Source organism: Gossypium raimondii, chromosome 4 (assembly GCF_025698545.1).
Source record: "Gossypium raimondii isolate GPD5lz chromosome 4, ASM2569854v1, whole genome shotgun sequence".
In the NCBI taxonomy this organism is placed as follows: Eukaryota; Viridiplantae; Streptophyta; class Magnoliopsida; order Malvales; family Malvaceae; genus Gossypium; species Gossypium raimondii.
The window spans coordinates 21,002,726-21,020,821 of NC_068568.1; the positions used below are offsets into that span (position 1 = coordinate 21,002,726).

Here is an 18,096-nt window from a genome sequence, read left to right on the forward strand (position 1 = left end):
AAAGAAAGAAGGCGTCGGAGAGAGCAAGAAAACAATAAATGAGAAAGAGAAAATAATAAATATAAAATAGGTATAAGAACTTATTTGGCCTCCAATTTTATTAAAAAGTTATTTTAGCTATTCATTAAAATTTTCTCTTTTAGTCTTTAAATTTGTATTTTGTCGATTATCCCAAAATTAATGTCTTTTAACTTGCTTGATGTAGATTGTCATGTGGATAACACGTTAGTATTCAATTAATTTTAAAATTTTTAAAAATATTTAAAAATATTTTGTATAAAATCTATACTTTTAAATAATTTTAATAATTTTAATTTTAAAAATAAATTTTATATATTTAAAAAATTTAAATTAAAAAAAGGATGTTGACATGTTAGGCACACGACAATGCACGTGTATGTCACGTTAACAAAGTTAAAAATGTTAACATTTCCATTTATTTTTAGGTGATTTGACAAAATATAAATTTAAGAGCTAAAACGGCTAAAAATTAAATAGAACAATAAAATTACTTTCTTTATAAAATTTGAGGACCAAATAATACATTATGCCTTAAAAAAAGAAGTGGCATAAAATTTAAAAAATCATAAAAATAAATGCACTAATCGACAACGTTTAATAAACTTTTCGTAATAAATTAAAATTTAGTAGTTAAAACATAAACTTAACCAAACATAATTTAGCCTGAGAAAGCACTCAAATCCTAATAATTTAAAAGGTAATCTAATCAAATCCGTAAACCTTCAAATTCCCATGTTCCGAAAGATAAAATATAAGAAACACAACAACAATAAAACCATTAAAAAGTTGTGATCATGTCCACCAAGACTATGCCACCACTTCTAATTTCCGAACCCATTTTCCGGTATCTTTGAAAAACTTAAATAAGCATGCATGCTTTCCTTCAACATATTTTCAACAAATTTCACTTGGAACTGCATTTGCTTAGCCAGGTTATACGTAGCTGCTCACTTATGCAATATATGTTTGTCGAGTTCATCAACCGGCACATCTCCCATCTCTTTGACTGCAGCGGAGACAAGGAGTAGAGTATTTTGATATGCATCGTCTGTAGGTTTACCACGTTCGTCTTCGATTTTGTTAGCAATAGATTTCAGGCAATCTGGAATATTACCTTCAGCACTGTCTTTCGCATCTTTTAAGCCTGGGAAGTTTGAAAATCCCACGTTGCAATTGTCCTTGTTAAAAAGTTCCTTTTCTAAATCTTCCATATCCTTATCACCAGACTCTTTACCGCTTTGCAGGCTTACTTGGAATTGATCAACAGCAGCCTTGTTAGTTGCACTTGCTTCCCCAAAAAGCCATGGAAAAGCCTTAGAAAACTAAAACAACAATAGAACAAGCAAGTGTCAAGAAATCAGAGTAAACATTATATGTGCAGTCATTACTTGTGGTGCAAGGTAGCAACTATCGTACCTCCTCTTCTAGGGTCTCCAAGCTAATGCCCTGAAATTTAAGAGCAACAAATAAATGATTGAGATGGACAGCAGTCAACAAAGATAAGTCTAAAGCTTATGGCGTGTGCATTGATACATGAGAATACATTATTTTGTATAGAGAATGCTGTAACAAGTGTTGTGTTACGTGTCTTTAATTTTGATGGAAGACCACAAGTTCTATTAGCTGTTTACTTTATATGAAACTTATATACATATTTTGCAATATTTATGTTCAGCAAGTAGTGCTTAAGTTGTGATGAAAGGACCTATTTATAATCATTCCGATAAGGGGTAACACATTATATCCATGACAAGAATTTTGCATACCTTAGTAAGGAAGGTTTCTGCAAGCTTAGCTGTTTTCTCTGAGTCCTGAAAAACCCAAATTTAAAAGTTAAGATAAAAGGTAAAATTTGAGGATTGTTACATTGAAACATGGATCTTAATATATAGGAGGATATGAAACAATTCAATGAAATCATTCCATCAAACAAACAAACTAACGGTACCTTTACTCGCTCTTTATCTAATTTCTTAATGTCCTTTTCTATTTTTTCCAATCCCGGAAGTGCCTTCATCTTCATCTCATCAGCATTCATAAACTGCTTTGCCTTGAGTAGTTCCTCGTTCTGCACCGCCTTGATATCCATCTTTATGTTGTCCAGGTCAGACCGAGCGGGCCATTTGCTTAAGATTTGGTTGAGGGTTAGGCCTATTGGTTGAGAGAGAAATGAAATATCGTATTGGATCACAGAACCCAACAACCATATATAAGATTTCATGCCTGCAAATTGGTCCTTCATATACCAAATTTACATAGGTCAAACAATAGTTAAGAACCTAAAGCAAAGATACTAATAGCAATAATATGAATTAAGATGAAGTACTAGGAACAGAGTTGTTTAGATTTACATTCTTTATCCGTCGATGAACTCTATCCCTCAAATTTTTTAGTACTTTCAGAACAGATCTCTCCTTGATAAGTTCTTTTACAGGGACATCTTTTCCCTTTGGTTCAGTTCCACGCCTTCTCTTGGTGCTTCTTCCTCTTTCCTTTTCTTTGGGAGCTTTCCGTTTCCTTTGCCTCCTTCTGGTCATCCCGTTCTTGTCATCGGGGTCTTCCCAATGTCACTCTCTTGCCCAAACTCTTTACCACTATTCAGACTTCCTTGGAATTGATCAACAGCTGTCTCGTTAGTTGCACTTGATTCCCCAAAAAGCCATGGAAAATCCTTAGAAAACTAAAATAACAACAAAAATAGAACAAGTTCGTGTCAAGAATTCAGAGTAGGCAGTATATATGCAGTCTTAACTTGTGGTGCAAGGCAGCAATTATCGTACTTCATTTTCTAGGGTCTCCAAGCTAATGTCCTGAAATTTAAGAGCCACAAATAAATGATCAAGATGGAGAGCAGTCAACAAGGACAAGTGAAAAGCTTATGACGTGAGCATTGATACATGAGAACACGTTATTTTGTTTAAAGAATGATTGTAGTCAAATCCCAAATATATTAGATATTGGCACCAATATTGGGTTAGCTGTACAGGTCAAATGTTGTGTTACTTGTCTTCAATTTTGATGGAAGACCATAAGTTCTATTAAATGTTTAACTTTTATGAAACTTATATTCAGCAATATTTATGTTCAGCAAGAAATGAACAAGTTTTTTGTGGATAATTAACAGAGAAACTGAAATTTTATGAAGTTACAGTTCTATTTATAATCATTCTGATAAGAGGTAACACATTATATCCATGACAAGAATTTTGCATACCTTAGTAAGGAAGGTTTCTGCAAGCTTAGCTGTTTTTGCTGAGTCCTGAAAAACCAAGTTTAAAAGTTAGGATAAAAGGTAAAATTTGCCGATTGTTACATTGAAACATGGATCTTAATATATAGGAGGATATGAAACAATTCAATGAAATCATTCCATCAAACAAACAAACGGTACCTTTACTCGCTCTTCATCTAATTTCTTAATGTCCTTTTCTATTTTTTCCAATCCCGGAAGTGCCTCCATCTTCATCTCATCAGCATTCGTAGACTGCTTTGCCTTGAGCCGTTCGTCGTCCTCCATCGCCTTGATATCCATCTTTATGTTGTCCAGGTCAGACCGAGCGGGCCATTTGCTTAAGATTTGGTTGAGGGTTTGGCCTATTGGTTGATAGAGAAATGAAATTTGGTATTGGATCACAAAACCCAACAACCATATATAAGATTTCATGCCTGCAAATTGGTCCTTCATATACCAAATTTACACAGGTTAAACAATAGTTGAGAACCTAAAGCAAAATACTAATAGCAATAATATGGATTAAGATGAAGTACTAGGAACAGAGTTGTTTAGATTTACGTTCTTTATCCGTCGATTAACTCTATCCCTCAAAATTTTTAATACTTGTGGAACAGATTTCTTCTTGATAAGTTCTTTTACAGGGTCTTCTTTTCCCTTTCGTTCGGTTCCATGCCCGCTCTTGTTATCATGGTCTTCCCCAGTAACACACTCCGATTCCTCTGCAGAATCGTCCCCGGCGCTGTTGATGGGCAAGAGGGAACCATATATATCATCCTTCTCCTCACTCAGCATCTCTCAGGAATCTGGTTATATTTTTGACACCAACAAGGTAACAAGTTAATAACTGCAGTAAGATTTTTGAATAAGGAAACTCGGATCAGGTCATTTAATGGATCGGAAACATCAATTTTGGCAGTCAACGATGATTCAACGGCATCATCTTCTTTCAAACAATCACATGAATAAACGAACAAACCATAAAATAAGAAACTAACGAACCAGTAACAAAAATCAAAACATGAACGCACAATTTCCTCGAGAAATTAAAGCAAGTTTGCAAATCGAAAGCAACATATATGATATACAATCACTAATTATTACTCACTTGTGTCAGCAGAGAAGAAGATATGGCAGCTGAAGAAGAAAGTGAAAGTAAAAGCAAAAGCATTTCATTTTGGGATTTAATAACAATGCAGGAAGGAGGCCTTCTCTACCATGCGCGCGAGAAGCCAACTGAAAGGCTATGTAATTTAATTTCTTAAACCGGAGCGCGTTCATTATATCGTATACAAAGGTATTATTCATAAATATATTTTACAGTTTACCCATGCCTTTAAAGGAAGTAAAATATAAGCTTAAGTTTACCTAGTAGCCATCCAACTATTAGTATATTTCTTTTTTGGTCACCTAATTATAAAAAGTTACAAAATGATTAATCAATTATTCAATTTTATCTTTTTTTGTTACCGGTTGGCTAATAGTTACAGCTTTTAAAATTGACATAAGAACAATTTTAACCCTAAACATTTATACATGTCAATTTAGTCTTGATTTTAAAAAAACTAACCCTCAACATTTACACATTGTGTAATTTGGTCCTTTTTTGCAATTTTCCTTTTCTTTGTGTCCTTTTACCTAAAAGCTAAAAAACTAATTTATCATCTAAATTTGATTAAATACATATAAAATATAAACACCCAAAAATCCAAGATAATAATTTTATCTTTCTTTTCTCTTTCTTTTAAAATGAACCCTCAATATCACAAAGAACAACAAAAATGAAAAAAAAAAGTGATCAAATTACAAAATGTGTAAATGTTGAGGGTTAGATTTTTTAGAATCAAGACTAAATTGACACAATGTATAAATATTGAGGGTTAACGTTGCTATTATCTTAATTTTAAAAGTTGCCACCATTAGCCAATTGGTGGGAAAAGAGAGAGAGACAAAATTGAATAGTTAGGTGACCATTTCCATAATTGGGTGACCATTTTGTAACTTTTCATAGTTGGGTGACCAAAAAAGAAGTTTACTAATAGTTGGGTGACTACTAGTGTAGTTTACCCAAAAAGTAAACTACACAACTAATCACCTACTTTTCATAAGATTTCATTTTGGGCATAAAAAAGAGTTTACATTTTATGCACTACAATTAAAAATCGTTTTCATTTTGGTCACTTGTTGTTAATTCAATGTCATTTTGCAATCATTTTAGTTATTCAACTTTACCAAGTGTTCATTTTGATCACTGATTTCCATTTTTAAAAAAATTGAGTTAATTGCACCAGAAATCCCAAATTATTACCCTCATTATAAATTGATCCCTAAACTTCAAAGCATTCTAATTACATTCCATTATTAAAATCGTTAATTTAACCATTAAATGAAACATCAAATCTTATGTGGAATAATTTAAAATGAAAATTTTAAAGAAAATTAAAAAATGTCACATAAGTTTTAAAAGTAAAACGAAAAATAAAGTAAAATCGAAAAAGAGAGTGAACGATGAAAATTCTATAAAAGCTTTGAAAACCTCAAAACCAAGACTTTTACAATATTCATTTTCATTTTATATTTTCATTTTAAATTATGCCACATGAGATATGACATTTAATTTAATGCTTAAGTTAATGATTTTAGTATAGAAATGACCTTATTGACATAACCTTAATAGTTTGGGGATGTAATTAGAATGTTTTAAATTTTGGGGACTAATTTAGATGAAGATCCTAGTTTGGGGTTGTCTGGTGTAATTAAATAAAAAATAATTTTATTTTTTTAAAGAAAAAGAAAAAAAACATGTGTTCATATTGTGAACTGAGGTAATCAACTGTGGAGATGAAATCTAAGTTTTTCCCTATAAAAACTCAGGTTTTTCCTTGTAGGTACTGTGACACCCCTAACTTATTTTCATCGTTGGATTAAGGTTACGGAGTATCACAGTACAATTCAAAACATCTCAATTCAAATTGAAATAATTACACAAGTTGTCTAATATCATTCAATAACTCCTTTAAATCAAGTAGGAAATACATTTATGGACCTTAAATCGAGCTCATGAGGCCCTAAAAATAATTTGAAAACAATCAGGGGTCATTTTGAAACAAATAGAAAAATCTGGAAAATTTGAAAACACGGGTCACACGGCCGTGTGACACATCCTAGACCTTGTGGCTTAAGAATATGGTCGTGTGGCTACTTCACACGCTCGTGTGACTACCTCACACGCCCGTGGACGCTGACTGTGTAACTAACTGTGCCCGTGTAATATAAGGTCACACAGTCGTGTGGCTAGACCGTGTAACTCACTGTGACCGTGTAGCTCAGGGTCAGACAACCATGTCACCAAGCCGTGTAACTCTCTGTGCCTGTGTGGACCAACCTGCACTGAAAACAAATAAGGCACATGACCGTATGAGTAGGTCGTGTGTACTTAAAAAGTTTGTAAAACAAGATACATTTTCATCCAAAACTTAGGTGCTTGGGTTAAACAAAACAAACCAATTCCATATTTTAAAACCACATTTAACAAGCCTAAAACATTCATCTTAAGTGCCTAACCAATGTGCCCTCATTGACACCACAATTCAAACACCTAACAATACACAATCAAAGCTATGTTTCATGTCAAAAGAATTTACCAAATATTTTACATTTAAACTCATAACCCAGCTTACATTCAAGTCAAAACTTACCATTTCTCTACTCATCCATTCACATTCATATGTACTACAATTAAACCACCTATATAAGGTTTACACCAAGTGACCAAATAGCATAACAATACTATGAACATACAATGTCTAAAACATGATCACCTATAACTATTACAAAATGTAAACATCATTCATCTATCTAAACATTACCATATATATGGCACAACCAAAACATATACAATTTCACCTATTACATGCCATATAAGCCAAAACTAAACGTTCCAAAAACTACCAAAAGATATTTGGATAGTGTGATTTCTTTGAGTTGATCTGATTGCCTGATTTCCACAAAACGTTATCTACAAGGAAATAAATAAATAACATAAGTAAGCTTCTATAGAGCTTAGTAAGTTAAATGGTTAAAACAATAAAGCTTACCGGATTAAACCTAACAATTTTAATAACAAGATTAAAAGTCAAAGTTTCTTGTCAACCACAATCCATAACAGTTGAGTTTATACATAAACAAGTACGAGCTACATTTGATTATATCCATACGAGATCATTCACTATCAAGCCACAATGCTATCAAGAGATTCATGAATAATCTTCCAACAATTCAATAAAAGACATTTAACACAAGAAACATTGCCCGATGAGCGATATACGGATATGAGTACACAATTATCCATTCGAAACACACCAAATGCTCAAACAAGCCAGTCTAACCGATAACACGCCTTGGCACCAACTGCCTATCCCGTAGGCCAACATCCCTCCAGAAACACGCCTGGGCACTAAGTGCCAAGCCCGAAGGCTTTACATCTGCCCCCGGTAACACGCCAGATTCACTGTAATATATCGCGATACTCCGCAAAAAATGCTGGATTTCAGTATATTAAGTGTAAAATCATTGGTCAAGAATCATCGCCTCATCCCAAAAAAATCTCTTATAGTGCGTATTATAACTTATTGGCATGCCAATCGTACTCTATCCTACATTCATCTGGCTTAAGAGTTATCATCGTTAAACAGTGTTATAAACAATTCAGTATGCAATTCAAAATGTATTAAACTAAACTAAACAAACTTACCAGGGCCAAACTGCAAAGTTTGCAAAAGTCTAGGGACTATTCCGTAACCTTCCCTATTCCTTGGTTTTCAACTTGTTCTTGATCCATAATATAATTTTATTTCAATTATTAGCCTCAATTTCATATATTATTCAATTTAATACATGTGACTTCTTATGAAAAATTTTACACAATTGCCCCAAACTTTTACACTTTATTCGATTTAATCCCTAAACTCAAAAAATACTAAACTAACCTTATTTGGACACAATCCATGCCAACTGAATATCTAAAGCCCCTAAAAAGTCCTCTATTTATCATTAATTAACAAAATTACCATGGTATTTTACCATTTAAATAATTTAGTCCTTTAACATTAAAATCAACAAAAATTACTTTTCAAAATAGTCCTATTTAACAACCAAGCTTATTAACCCATCATAAAATTTCATAAACTCTTCAAACTCATCCATGACACATTCTAAAACATTTAATAGTTTCAAAAAGAAAGACACGAGTTAGTTGAACCTAATTGCAACGATCTCAAAAACGTAAAATTCATGAAAACGAATGATAACACACTTACATGCAAGGAATAATGTTAAACAAAAGCTTTTTCTTTCCCCAATAATGGCATTTGGTCTTCCAAGTTAAAATGCAAAAAAAGATGATGACAATTTTCTTTTGTGTTGATTTTAACTTAATTACAAAAATGTCATTACCATATGTTTTTAATCCATTTCCAATTACTTATCGTCCACTAACTATTAAAATGGTTTAATTACCATATGAAGCCATCCTAAGTAATTTAAATACCCAATTGGCACTAAAACATTAAAGCAATTGTCTTTTACACTTTTTACGTTTTAGTCCTTTTTCTTTAAGTACTATCTATACGATAAAGTTTCTTAACTAAAATTTAATACGACACTAATGACCTTGAAAATATTAAATAATTAATATTTATAGACTGACACATCAAAATTGTGGCCCCAAAATCACTGTTTCCGACACCACTGGAAAACGGATTGTTATAGATACCCATATTTTCCCCTTTTTACTAAAAGAACTAGGGAAAACTATTTCCATGTTCACTAAACTATTAGTAAGTTTACATTTTTTTCACTCAACTTCAAAAGGTTACAAAATAGTCACTAAACTATTCAAAAGTTTTCATTTAAATCTAGGTTGTTAAGTCTTCTTTTTTTTAAAAAAAAAAGTTTGGATCATGAGCTCCAAGCAACATTCGATGAACAGTACAATGGAAAAATACCTATAGATGAGCAAAAGAACATAACTTAGATCCAAGCCGATCTGACGATTAGTGTCAGAGATCGAAGAAGAAAATTGTTCAGATTATTGTTCTCAAATTCGTGATGTTCAAAGCTGTATCATAAACAAAACTATAAAATATAAAAGTGAAAGGAAATGAGAGCTTTCAATTAGTGCCACCGGTACAAACGATATAGAGACAATTCTAACAACCTTGTGACTTAAAACTCAAGTTTTCCCTTTAAAACTCAAGTTTTTCTTTTTTATTGAAAAAACTAAAATTAATTCTAAAAAATAAATGAACTTAAAAAGATAAAATGAGTGACCAAGATAAATACGGTTTTTAATGGTAATACCTAAAATGCAAACGTTTTTTAGTGCCCAAAACGAAATATTATGAAAGTTAGATGACTAAGTATGCAATTTACCTCCTAAAAAATAGAGTTATTTATTGGAGTTTGGTGTCACCTAAAATATATCGACGGTTTAAATAAAAGAATTAGCCCTAAATTTTGATTTTTTTTTTCTGTTAGGTAATTAAACTCTTTTTATTTTGTTAAAAGTAGTGCCTAAAAAAGTATGATTCTGTTATATAAATTACCCAACTGTTAACTTCGTTAAAAAAACCAACAGGTCTAGCTTTGTAAACAACCTTTGTTGCTCAACCATTTCCACCTTCGCTTTTAACTTATTTTTTACTCCCAAGATTGATAGAACAATAATGTGGTCATTAAGGGACGATCCTGCATACAATTGGGTCAATCCTGCTTCAAAATAAGAACAATAATGGTGTTATTGAAGGATGAAGGAAACTCACCTTTCTCAAGCCACGACAAACATTGCACCGCAATATCAGACCCAATTGTAGAAAGCAAGATTCATATCAGATTTATCAAGATGCATCACAAAAACATATCTACAAAATTCATCAGAGCAAAAGGGACCAAGCAATATTGCAGTATCCGCTTCACTCATATTACTTTCCAAGTTTCGAAAATTGTCAAATCTCATAGCAGTAGATGCCGAGAATAGATCTTTAAAATAATTTAATACAATAGAGCACATACGACCTTTTGACGAACATTGCTGCGTAGATGAGTCTAGAAGCATAGAAATATGATTAATGCACTTTCTTTTCGAGGCTTGGGCATGGAAGTACAAAGAAGCACATACGACCTTTTGACGAACATGGCTGCATAGATGAGTCTAGAAGCACATACGACCTTTCTTTTCGCTACTTATGTCCTTATTGTTCTGTACGAAGACGTCTTCTATCATTATCCACAACAAGAAGGACACGAGTAGCGTCCATTTTCTTTTGACCAATTTATTGAGGTTCCCAAAAGTACCACCAAGATTTTGTTACCAAAATTAGAAGTCTAGAAACACAAAAATTCAGCTTATCCAATATGTTAGGCGTGGAATAGTCCACCCATCCCTTTGCAATCGCATCAATAAACCCATCTATTGATTGAAAATCACACATGCAAGTATACATATTGTTACAAGTAGTATAAAATATTGATCTCACAGAGAGCCATTAACAATCAAAATGCCAATCACCAAATATTACTCTAAAACCTATCTAAATTAAACAAAAAAATCGATCAATGGAAAAACCCTAGGATTACAATTTCATCAAACGTGATAGCTAATTGATCCATCTCCACCCAATTTACCCTAATAGAGTTGATTATTAACTTATGGAACTAAATTTTCCTTAATTTTCTTCTGTGTAATTAAAGAACTAATTTAATCTAACTATCGAGCTATATTCCTATGTCAATAATGTAGACCAAATTAATTAAGAATAACCCTTGTAACACCCCAAACCCGGCCTAAACGTTATGGCCGAATCTGGGAATGTTACGAAGGAGAATTGTAAAATCAACCTTGCTGTAATGAAAATCCAGTATATTCTTGTTATTAAAAGAGTTCACTTTTTATAAATCATATTATTATATTCATTAATGAAATCATCAATTGTTTGGTCTTTCGGAAAAACGTAATTTGCAGCGAAAGTTTTAAAAGTCGTTATATTTGGAAAATCGAGTTTGAATTTTCAAAACATTTTGTTTGCGTGAAACTGTTATTTCCGTAAAATATTTTGTTGAGCGTCGCAGAAAACTTCATCAAAACCAAAACCAACAAAAAAAACCAAAAGTCTAGAGAATCCCATATTTACAAAACTCTCAAGAAAAACCAGAAATCTAAATAAAACCGTAAAGTAAAAACAGTTCACGGACAAGTGGTCACCGCTTAGCCTCCGTCGTACCTACCCGCCTATGCTTGAGGATTACCTGAACAGATCAGACAAACAGATGTGAGTTTTAAAAAAAAAAACTCAGTGTGCAACTCAAAGTAAACATACATACATACATACATACATATATACATACATACATACATACATACATACATATATGCTCAGATTTCTCACATAGCAGAACAGATACGAATGTAAGTCCTTAACAGAATCAAATTATCACAAAAGTCATGTAGATATGCAAAATCCTAACCCCATCCTTTACACACCAGCTCCGACCATCCCAACACACCATGTGGGGTATAAAACACTCACCCATCCCTACACTCCACATAGTGTTCGTACGACACTTATCAGATTAAGTTGCAGCCATACTGCCAGTATATTGGCGAAATATCGAATGACATAATACTTCCTCCACATACTCATATCCCACCCCATACACAGATATAAATAACAAAATAACAGATATGAAAGAATTAACATGTATTGCATGCTCATATACAGATAATAAACATGTTTATATATAATAGTCATACATATTAAATTTCGTAACATTCAAACCAATCTAACGGAGTACCAAATTTCAATATTTGGGGTTTGTTTTGCACTTACCTACCTTACAAGAGGCCCACAGTTGATCGGTTCGACGTGTACGACCCTAAGGAAAAATTTTGAATTTTGGGCCCACAAGTCCGTGTGGCCTACATGCCCAAATTGCCCTTGCCCGTGTGACTCACACGACCACACACTCACCTCGTCACACAGCCGTGTGTCACACACGGCCGACCACACGGTCGGGCACACGCCCGTGTGGTGTTGATAGGCTAGTTTTTCGACTTTCGTCGAACGATGTTTTCTCAGATTTTCGTTAAACCCTAGCTCATTTTTTATGTGAGAGCAGTCCCAAAACCTAAAAAAAAACATTCCAACGACTAATTTAGCAATCAATTTACGAATCTAACACAACTAAACCAACAATGGACACGGGCTTACTGCTAACGAATACGACAACACCCGCGAACTAAGCTGTTGGAGAGAAAGTCGCAGCTTCACCACCTTCTCCTATGCAACCATTCATAAAATTAAACTCCCTAACTACAACACCAACACGCCAAACCAAAAAGGAAAGAAATCCAAACGAAACAAACTTACAGACAACTGAAGAACAAATGGAACAATGATCCCCAACGATTAAAATGATCAATTCATCGAATGGAATAAAGAGGAAACAACACAAAAGGTTGCAGAGAAAAAGAAGGGGAATAAGGAGAAAAGAAAAGAATAATGTCAGAAAATGAGACAGAAATGGGAATTTTAAGGAAAAATAAAAATAAAATTTAATTCAAACTAAAATCTCCAACTCCCCACTAACCAACATAATCCCACCAAATTCGACACCTCAATCCATATCCAACTACCTCAGAATTTCAACTTTATAGAACTTCTATTAGACAACCAAAACAAAAATTATCATCCACGCTCACACAGGGATTCAAACATGAAACCCTAAGGCAAGCTAACACCTTACCACCCGAAGCAACAGGCTCATTCTAACATGGTTTGACTAGAAATAAAATATAAGCCAAACCGCCAAGGAAAATGTTAGGATAAAAAATAACATATTTTGAAAAAGTGGGACTTGAACCCAAGACCTCAAACACACCTTCAAATTACTTAACCATTGAAATAGATGCATATTAATAACTAAATTAAAAAAAAAGTTAAATAAATCAAGGCATTACAACCCCAATTATGGCTACCCAAGATTATCAAGTATATTCCCATCCTAATTATTAATCACAAATTGACCCATTTAATTAATACCAAGAGTTATTCATTTTAGACCTAAAACAAAAAGTCTTCTTTCGATTACTTTTGGCCTTTGTCAGATTAATAGTTGATTAGAATATTATCAATAAAGAACAAGGTTGAATAAATAATCTAAACTCTATCAACAATAAAAGAGATGGAAATAGAAAACAATGAATTAACTAAACATGGAATCTATTGTAATCGTAGAAAGAGAATTTAGTTCATGGAGAATTTAAGAAACATCTTAAAATCAAAACAATTACAAGACATAAGAGAAGGAAATAAGAATGAAAAAAGATGGAGAAACTCCATCTTCTCAATGAACTTTGTCAATTCTTGATGCGTGAAAGCTTGGGTAGCTTCTATTATTTTCTCTTCTCTCCCTATTTTGGTTTCTTTGTCCCCCTTTTATAACCCTTAAAAACTGTAACTTTTAAAAGTAACTATCAGGTATATGCACCGCTCCAACAAAAAATCTTTTCGTTGGAACGAAGAGTTGTTTTCTTGCTTTCACTGGGGCGGAGACATTTTCTATTGGAGTAGAAGTTTGCCTTAATTACCTATGTCATGCTATCATTTCCCCATGCTTTTTCAGATCTACATTGGATAAGAGCACATCAAAAATTAGTTCGATTTAACACTATAAATATATATAATTAACTAAAACATGAATACAATAAAATTAATAAAATATACTAATATTAAAGTTTAACGTAAACTAAAAATCCTAAAATTACTAAAATAAGAAACAAATAACTCTAAGGTATTATAGTTATCACGCCCCCGAAACTTAAAGTTGTGCTAGTCCATAACAAAAGAAAAAGACACTCAATAACTATCTACCCTACTTTAATCCATTAGTCCTAAATATTTTTAGAAATTGCCTCAATAATTCATATCAAAATCAAGTTCAATGATCTCAAATTCTAAGTTTCCTTCTACAATTGATGCCCAGGGTGTGTATAAATGCTAAAAATCTAGTAATTAAGCCAAATCGATTTACTATGAGTTAAATGTTATTGAAAAAGGTCTCATACGTTTTTCTTTTAATCTATCTCTCCACTAATGCATGAAAAAACTTAGTTAAAGGTCAATATGACTTTACTTGACTTATAACATAGGTTTAAGCTAAGTTTTGGATAAATACCCGTCATCCAGACGTGTGAGCATCTAGACTGAAAATACAACTAAAAGATATGAAATAAGCAGTGTCTGTAAGTATACGAGTCAAATTATAATATACAAATGCTACAATGGAAGACTGGAAAGTATTCCAAGGATCATACCCAATAGATTGCTATTTGGAGAAAATTATTACTAAACCAATCACTTGAAAATAATTACTAATCTGACTGAGTTAGGAATTAGTAGTGCAAGTTCAAAATATAACTAAGATGAAATTAATTAAATAAAAAATAAAACTAATCCTGTACCATCCTCAGCCTGAGCCGATTCACCGGGTCCAAATCTCGGGTTTTACTAGACGATACAAAACTTTTAAGAAAAACAATTTATAGTTTCTCAATTATTTTAAATCTGTTATTTGAAGTCCAAAAGAAAACTTGACATTTGAAAAATTTAAATGAGATATGTATTTAACAACTTATTACAACCCATTTGATTTGGATCTTTACAAGTTTGAAATTTAATCAAGGTAGACTCAAAAGCAAATTTCAAGACTGCCCCACAATCCTCTATATGCATAATAGCCCAATCCGCCACTAGCTTGGCGTACTCCTAGCATTGTTCCTCCGCACGAAGCTTCTTCTCAACAAACCTAAAAAGAAATAATAATCTTGTAAGTACAGAAGTACTTAGTGAGCTCAGTATCCATACCTTGATGTTGTCTTCGTAATATTTCAAGACTTTCTAAGAGTCAACTTCTACTCTACATCATTTACCGCGGCTGATGCCATACGATCTTACCATTCTCTTATATGCCAATTATCATACCCCTGTTATACTTAATTTTCATACTATTGGTTCTCACTCAAAAATACCCTAATTCAATTCAGTTCACATGCCCGTGCTGATAATTCACAACGAATAACATCCAGATGGACTCCATATTACACTATATCAGGATCTCATAACTCAATTTAAAATTGACTCAGATTCAGAATAAATTTTGAAGATGATACGATACCACCTTACTTTTCATACTTATAGATCATCATAATAGACACCCTTCTTGTCATTCAAATAAACATCTCTTTTCATGGAGAACCCTTAATACTTTATTTAACTCTTATTCCAGAGTATATCAGTACCTTATCTTAGTCATGCTTGTTACAGAACTATTGGAACTTACTCATATTTTACCATCAAGATAGACATTCAGATTCGTAGCTTACCGGATACTCCTGACAGTTTACACTACATAGACTTAGCAAAATATACCATACAAGCAATCATCTAGAACATTCCTCTAAGCTAAGGCTATCCATTTAGTAGCCTCCACAGGCTTTTCTTTCATATTATGCCACAAAAGCTTTTCTTTTATATTACGTCACAAAGACTTTTCTTTCATATTACGCCACAAAGGCTTTTACTTCCTGACGTGTTTACGATATGAATTTGCCTAGACTCAGTTTTTGTGAGGTTTGTCCATCATTGTCCTAGGACACACAAAGAACCCCATTGGGTAATCACCGTCCTGTAGTTCATTTTCGAAAGATGTCATGGCCATGGGCTTTTCTTTCAAGATTCATATCAGAGATCATGTTTTTAGTCTCGACAAACCCATTTAAACTCCACCGTAATAAACAGACACAGATTTGCTTAACAAACTCTTCATGCATTGACATTGCTTAAGACTCAACACTTTAAGTCACTAATCATACATTTCATCGCATGCATTTCAGAGGTGCCATATAGCTATACTCAACTTCACACATTTAACTTATCAGTTTCATATGAACAATACATGCACACCCTAACAAACACTCAGACTATACACTTCTAGTTTCTATTTCATAGTTTGAATGATTACAATGTACGTATATTTTATGAATAATATACATGCAAGAGTCACGAACAACAACTTGGTCTCTAGATTCAAACATTCATTTAGAAACTTTAGTAACCTCTGCTTATAAGACATAAGAACACCATTAAAACTCATTCAGATAATCTTTACCATCATCTCAAACCTAGAGAACCCCTATGAAAAGCCTTACTTCTTCATCTTACTGTTCACACACATAAAAAATGACTTACTCTCTTAAAAGCAACATACAAAACCATAATACTTACCTAGGATGTTAAAAAACCCTCTGCAAGAACTTAGATACTTTGTTTCGGCTCCCAATAAAGATCTATGTTTAGCTCCAAGGCAAACCAACAATGGTGTTTTAAATGGAAGAAAGAAGATAACTCTCTTTTCTTTTCAAACCCATATAATAATATGTAAAACCCATGTTCTCTTAGTAGAAATTGACACGTGTCACAAACTTTCAAGATTGCCTTTATTAATGGTTTATACTTCTAGAGAAACGTATAGAAGAATCAAATATCTTTATATATATCAGATTCGTCCCTTTGTTCATTTCTGACCATCTCGTTGAACTTAACTAGCACAGTAACTAAACAAACTTGGCGTACTATACCTTTGGTGATACTCATATTACCCAAAAACCCTCAAGACTCTTACCAGCTCTTCCGTTTTACATCTCCACAAAGTCAAAAAAAATTCTTACCTGATACTGTAACATCAACTATGTGCTCGATGTATACACCAAGATCATCAATTGGGCAGATAGAATTGTGCCACTCAAACTACTTTCGTGTTATGCGCCAAGCTCAAGACCCGCCAAAACTGGGTGTTACAAATCCTAACTTAAGTTATCGTTTTTCCTATTCCTAGTTTTGAGCTATTAGCCTCGAATTAATTGAATCCCTAATTATTAACTAAGTAAAATAATTACACTTAATTTAAGTATTTACCACCCTTAGCTAGGAATACCCTTTTAGTCTCATCTTCAGTAAGGATTACTACCTAAGATACCCTTTCAGTCTCACCTAGAAAAATGAATATCCTTTCGGTCTCACCGCTTGGTACAAGTTTACTCAACAGGATACCTTTATCAGTATCACTTGTCTAAATATTCTACTAGGGTCGTCAATCCTAGTATACTAAGTTCTCTTGAATGAATACTCAATTTTAGACAATTATTAACTTGGTTAATTAATCAGTTGATTCATGCAAGATATAAATAAAGAACAAACTTATTCGAATTTTTATACAAACATTCAATTAATTTAAATTAATGAAAGAAATATAAATAGAGAATAAGAAGAAATCAATAATGCTCATAGATATTTGGAGATGAAGGTGTGTGCTCAGAATATCTTCTGCTCGCGATTGTCTAACTTTGAAATAGAAAGATTTTGATTACCCGAATATAAATATAAGTAAAAATCTAAAAAATAAAGAAAAATCTACATTGTAATTTCTATCTCCCTATTGAATCCCCCTTTGAATTTGGTTATAATATTGTTTATATAGAAAAAAAATCAAAAGACTAAAGTGAATATTCATTTATAATCTTTGTTAGGGTTTTAAGTTGGAAAAAGACCTCTAATTTCCCTTAAAATCGTAACCGATGTGTGCAAGAATTTTTGGCCGAGCAGAAGCGGTGTCACAACATCCAAATCCAATGTTGGAACATCCAATTGATGTTGCGACATCCAATTCAAGTGTCGCGACATCCATGGTAGTTTTGTCCTAGGAATTTGTTTTTGCTTCGATCTTTGATG

The 18,096-nt window shown here is 32.9% G+C and overlaps 1 protein-coding gene across 3 annotated transcripts; it reads right to left on the reverse strand.

The window, feature by feature from the left end:
- Positions 1 to 614: 614 nt before the first annotated feature.
- LOC105766676 (hypothetical protein) lies at positions 615 to 4,530 on the reverse strand. 3 transcript variants are annotated; one of them, XM_012586240.2, is made up of 6 exons: positions 4,362 to 4,530; positions 3,815 to 4,059; positions 3,413 to 3,700; positions 3,236 to 3,280; positions 1,438 to 1,467; positions 615 to 1,343 (listed from the first exon to the last, which is right to left on the reverse strand). In XM_012586240.2, the coding sequence occupies exons 2-6, from the start codon at positions 4,046 to 4,048 to the stop codon at positions 969 to 971; spliced, it is 972 nt and encodes a 323-aa protein (XP_012441694.1). In that variant the 5' UTR covers positions 4,049 to 4,059; positions 4,362 to 4,530; the 3' UTR covers positions 615 to 968. The 3 variants fall into 3 exon arrangements, with proteins under 3 accessions (XP_012441694.1, XP_052485410.1, XP_012441697.1); XM_052629450.1 differs by lacking the exons at positions 3,236 to 3,280; positions 3,413 to 3,700 and adding exons at positions 1,788 to 1,832; positions 1,970 to 2,257 and having other exon boundaries at positions 4,362 to 4,529; XM_012586243.2 differs by lacking the exons at positions 3,236 to 3,280; positions 3,413 to 3,700; positions 3,815 to 4,059; positions 4,362 to 4,530 and adding exons at positions 1,788 to 1,832; positions 1,970 to 2,257; positions 2,373 to 2,795.
- Between the last annotated feature and the right edge of the window lie 13,566 nt (positions 4,531 to 18,096).

What these genes read in the sequence shown, in the direction of transcription:
- LOC105766676 (XM_012586240.2), bottom strand. Translation starts at nt 4,048, where the DNA reads ATGCTGAGTGAGGAGAAGGATGATATATATGGTTCCCTCTTGCCCATC. An exon ending in TTAATCGACGGATAAAGAAC is followed by an intron (nt 3,701 to 3,814) that starts GTAAATCTAAAC and finishes TGGTATATGAAG; the next exon opens with GACCAATTTGCAGGCATGAA. An exon ending in TGGAGACCCTAGAAGAGGAG is followed by an intron (nt 1,344 to 1,437) that starts GTACGATAGTTG and finishes TTGTTGTTTTAG; the next exon opens with TTTTCTAAGGCTTTTCCATG.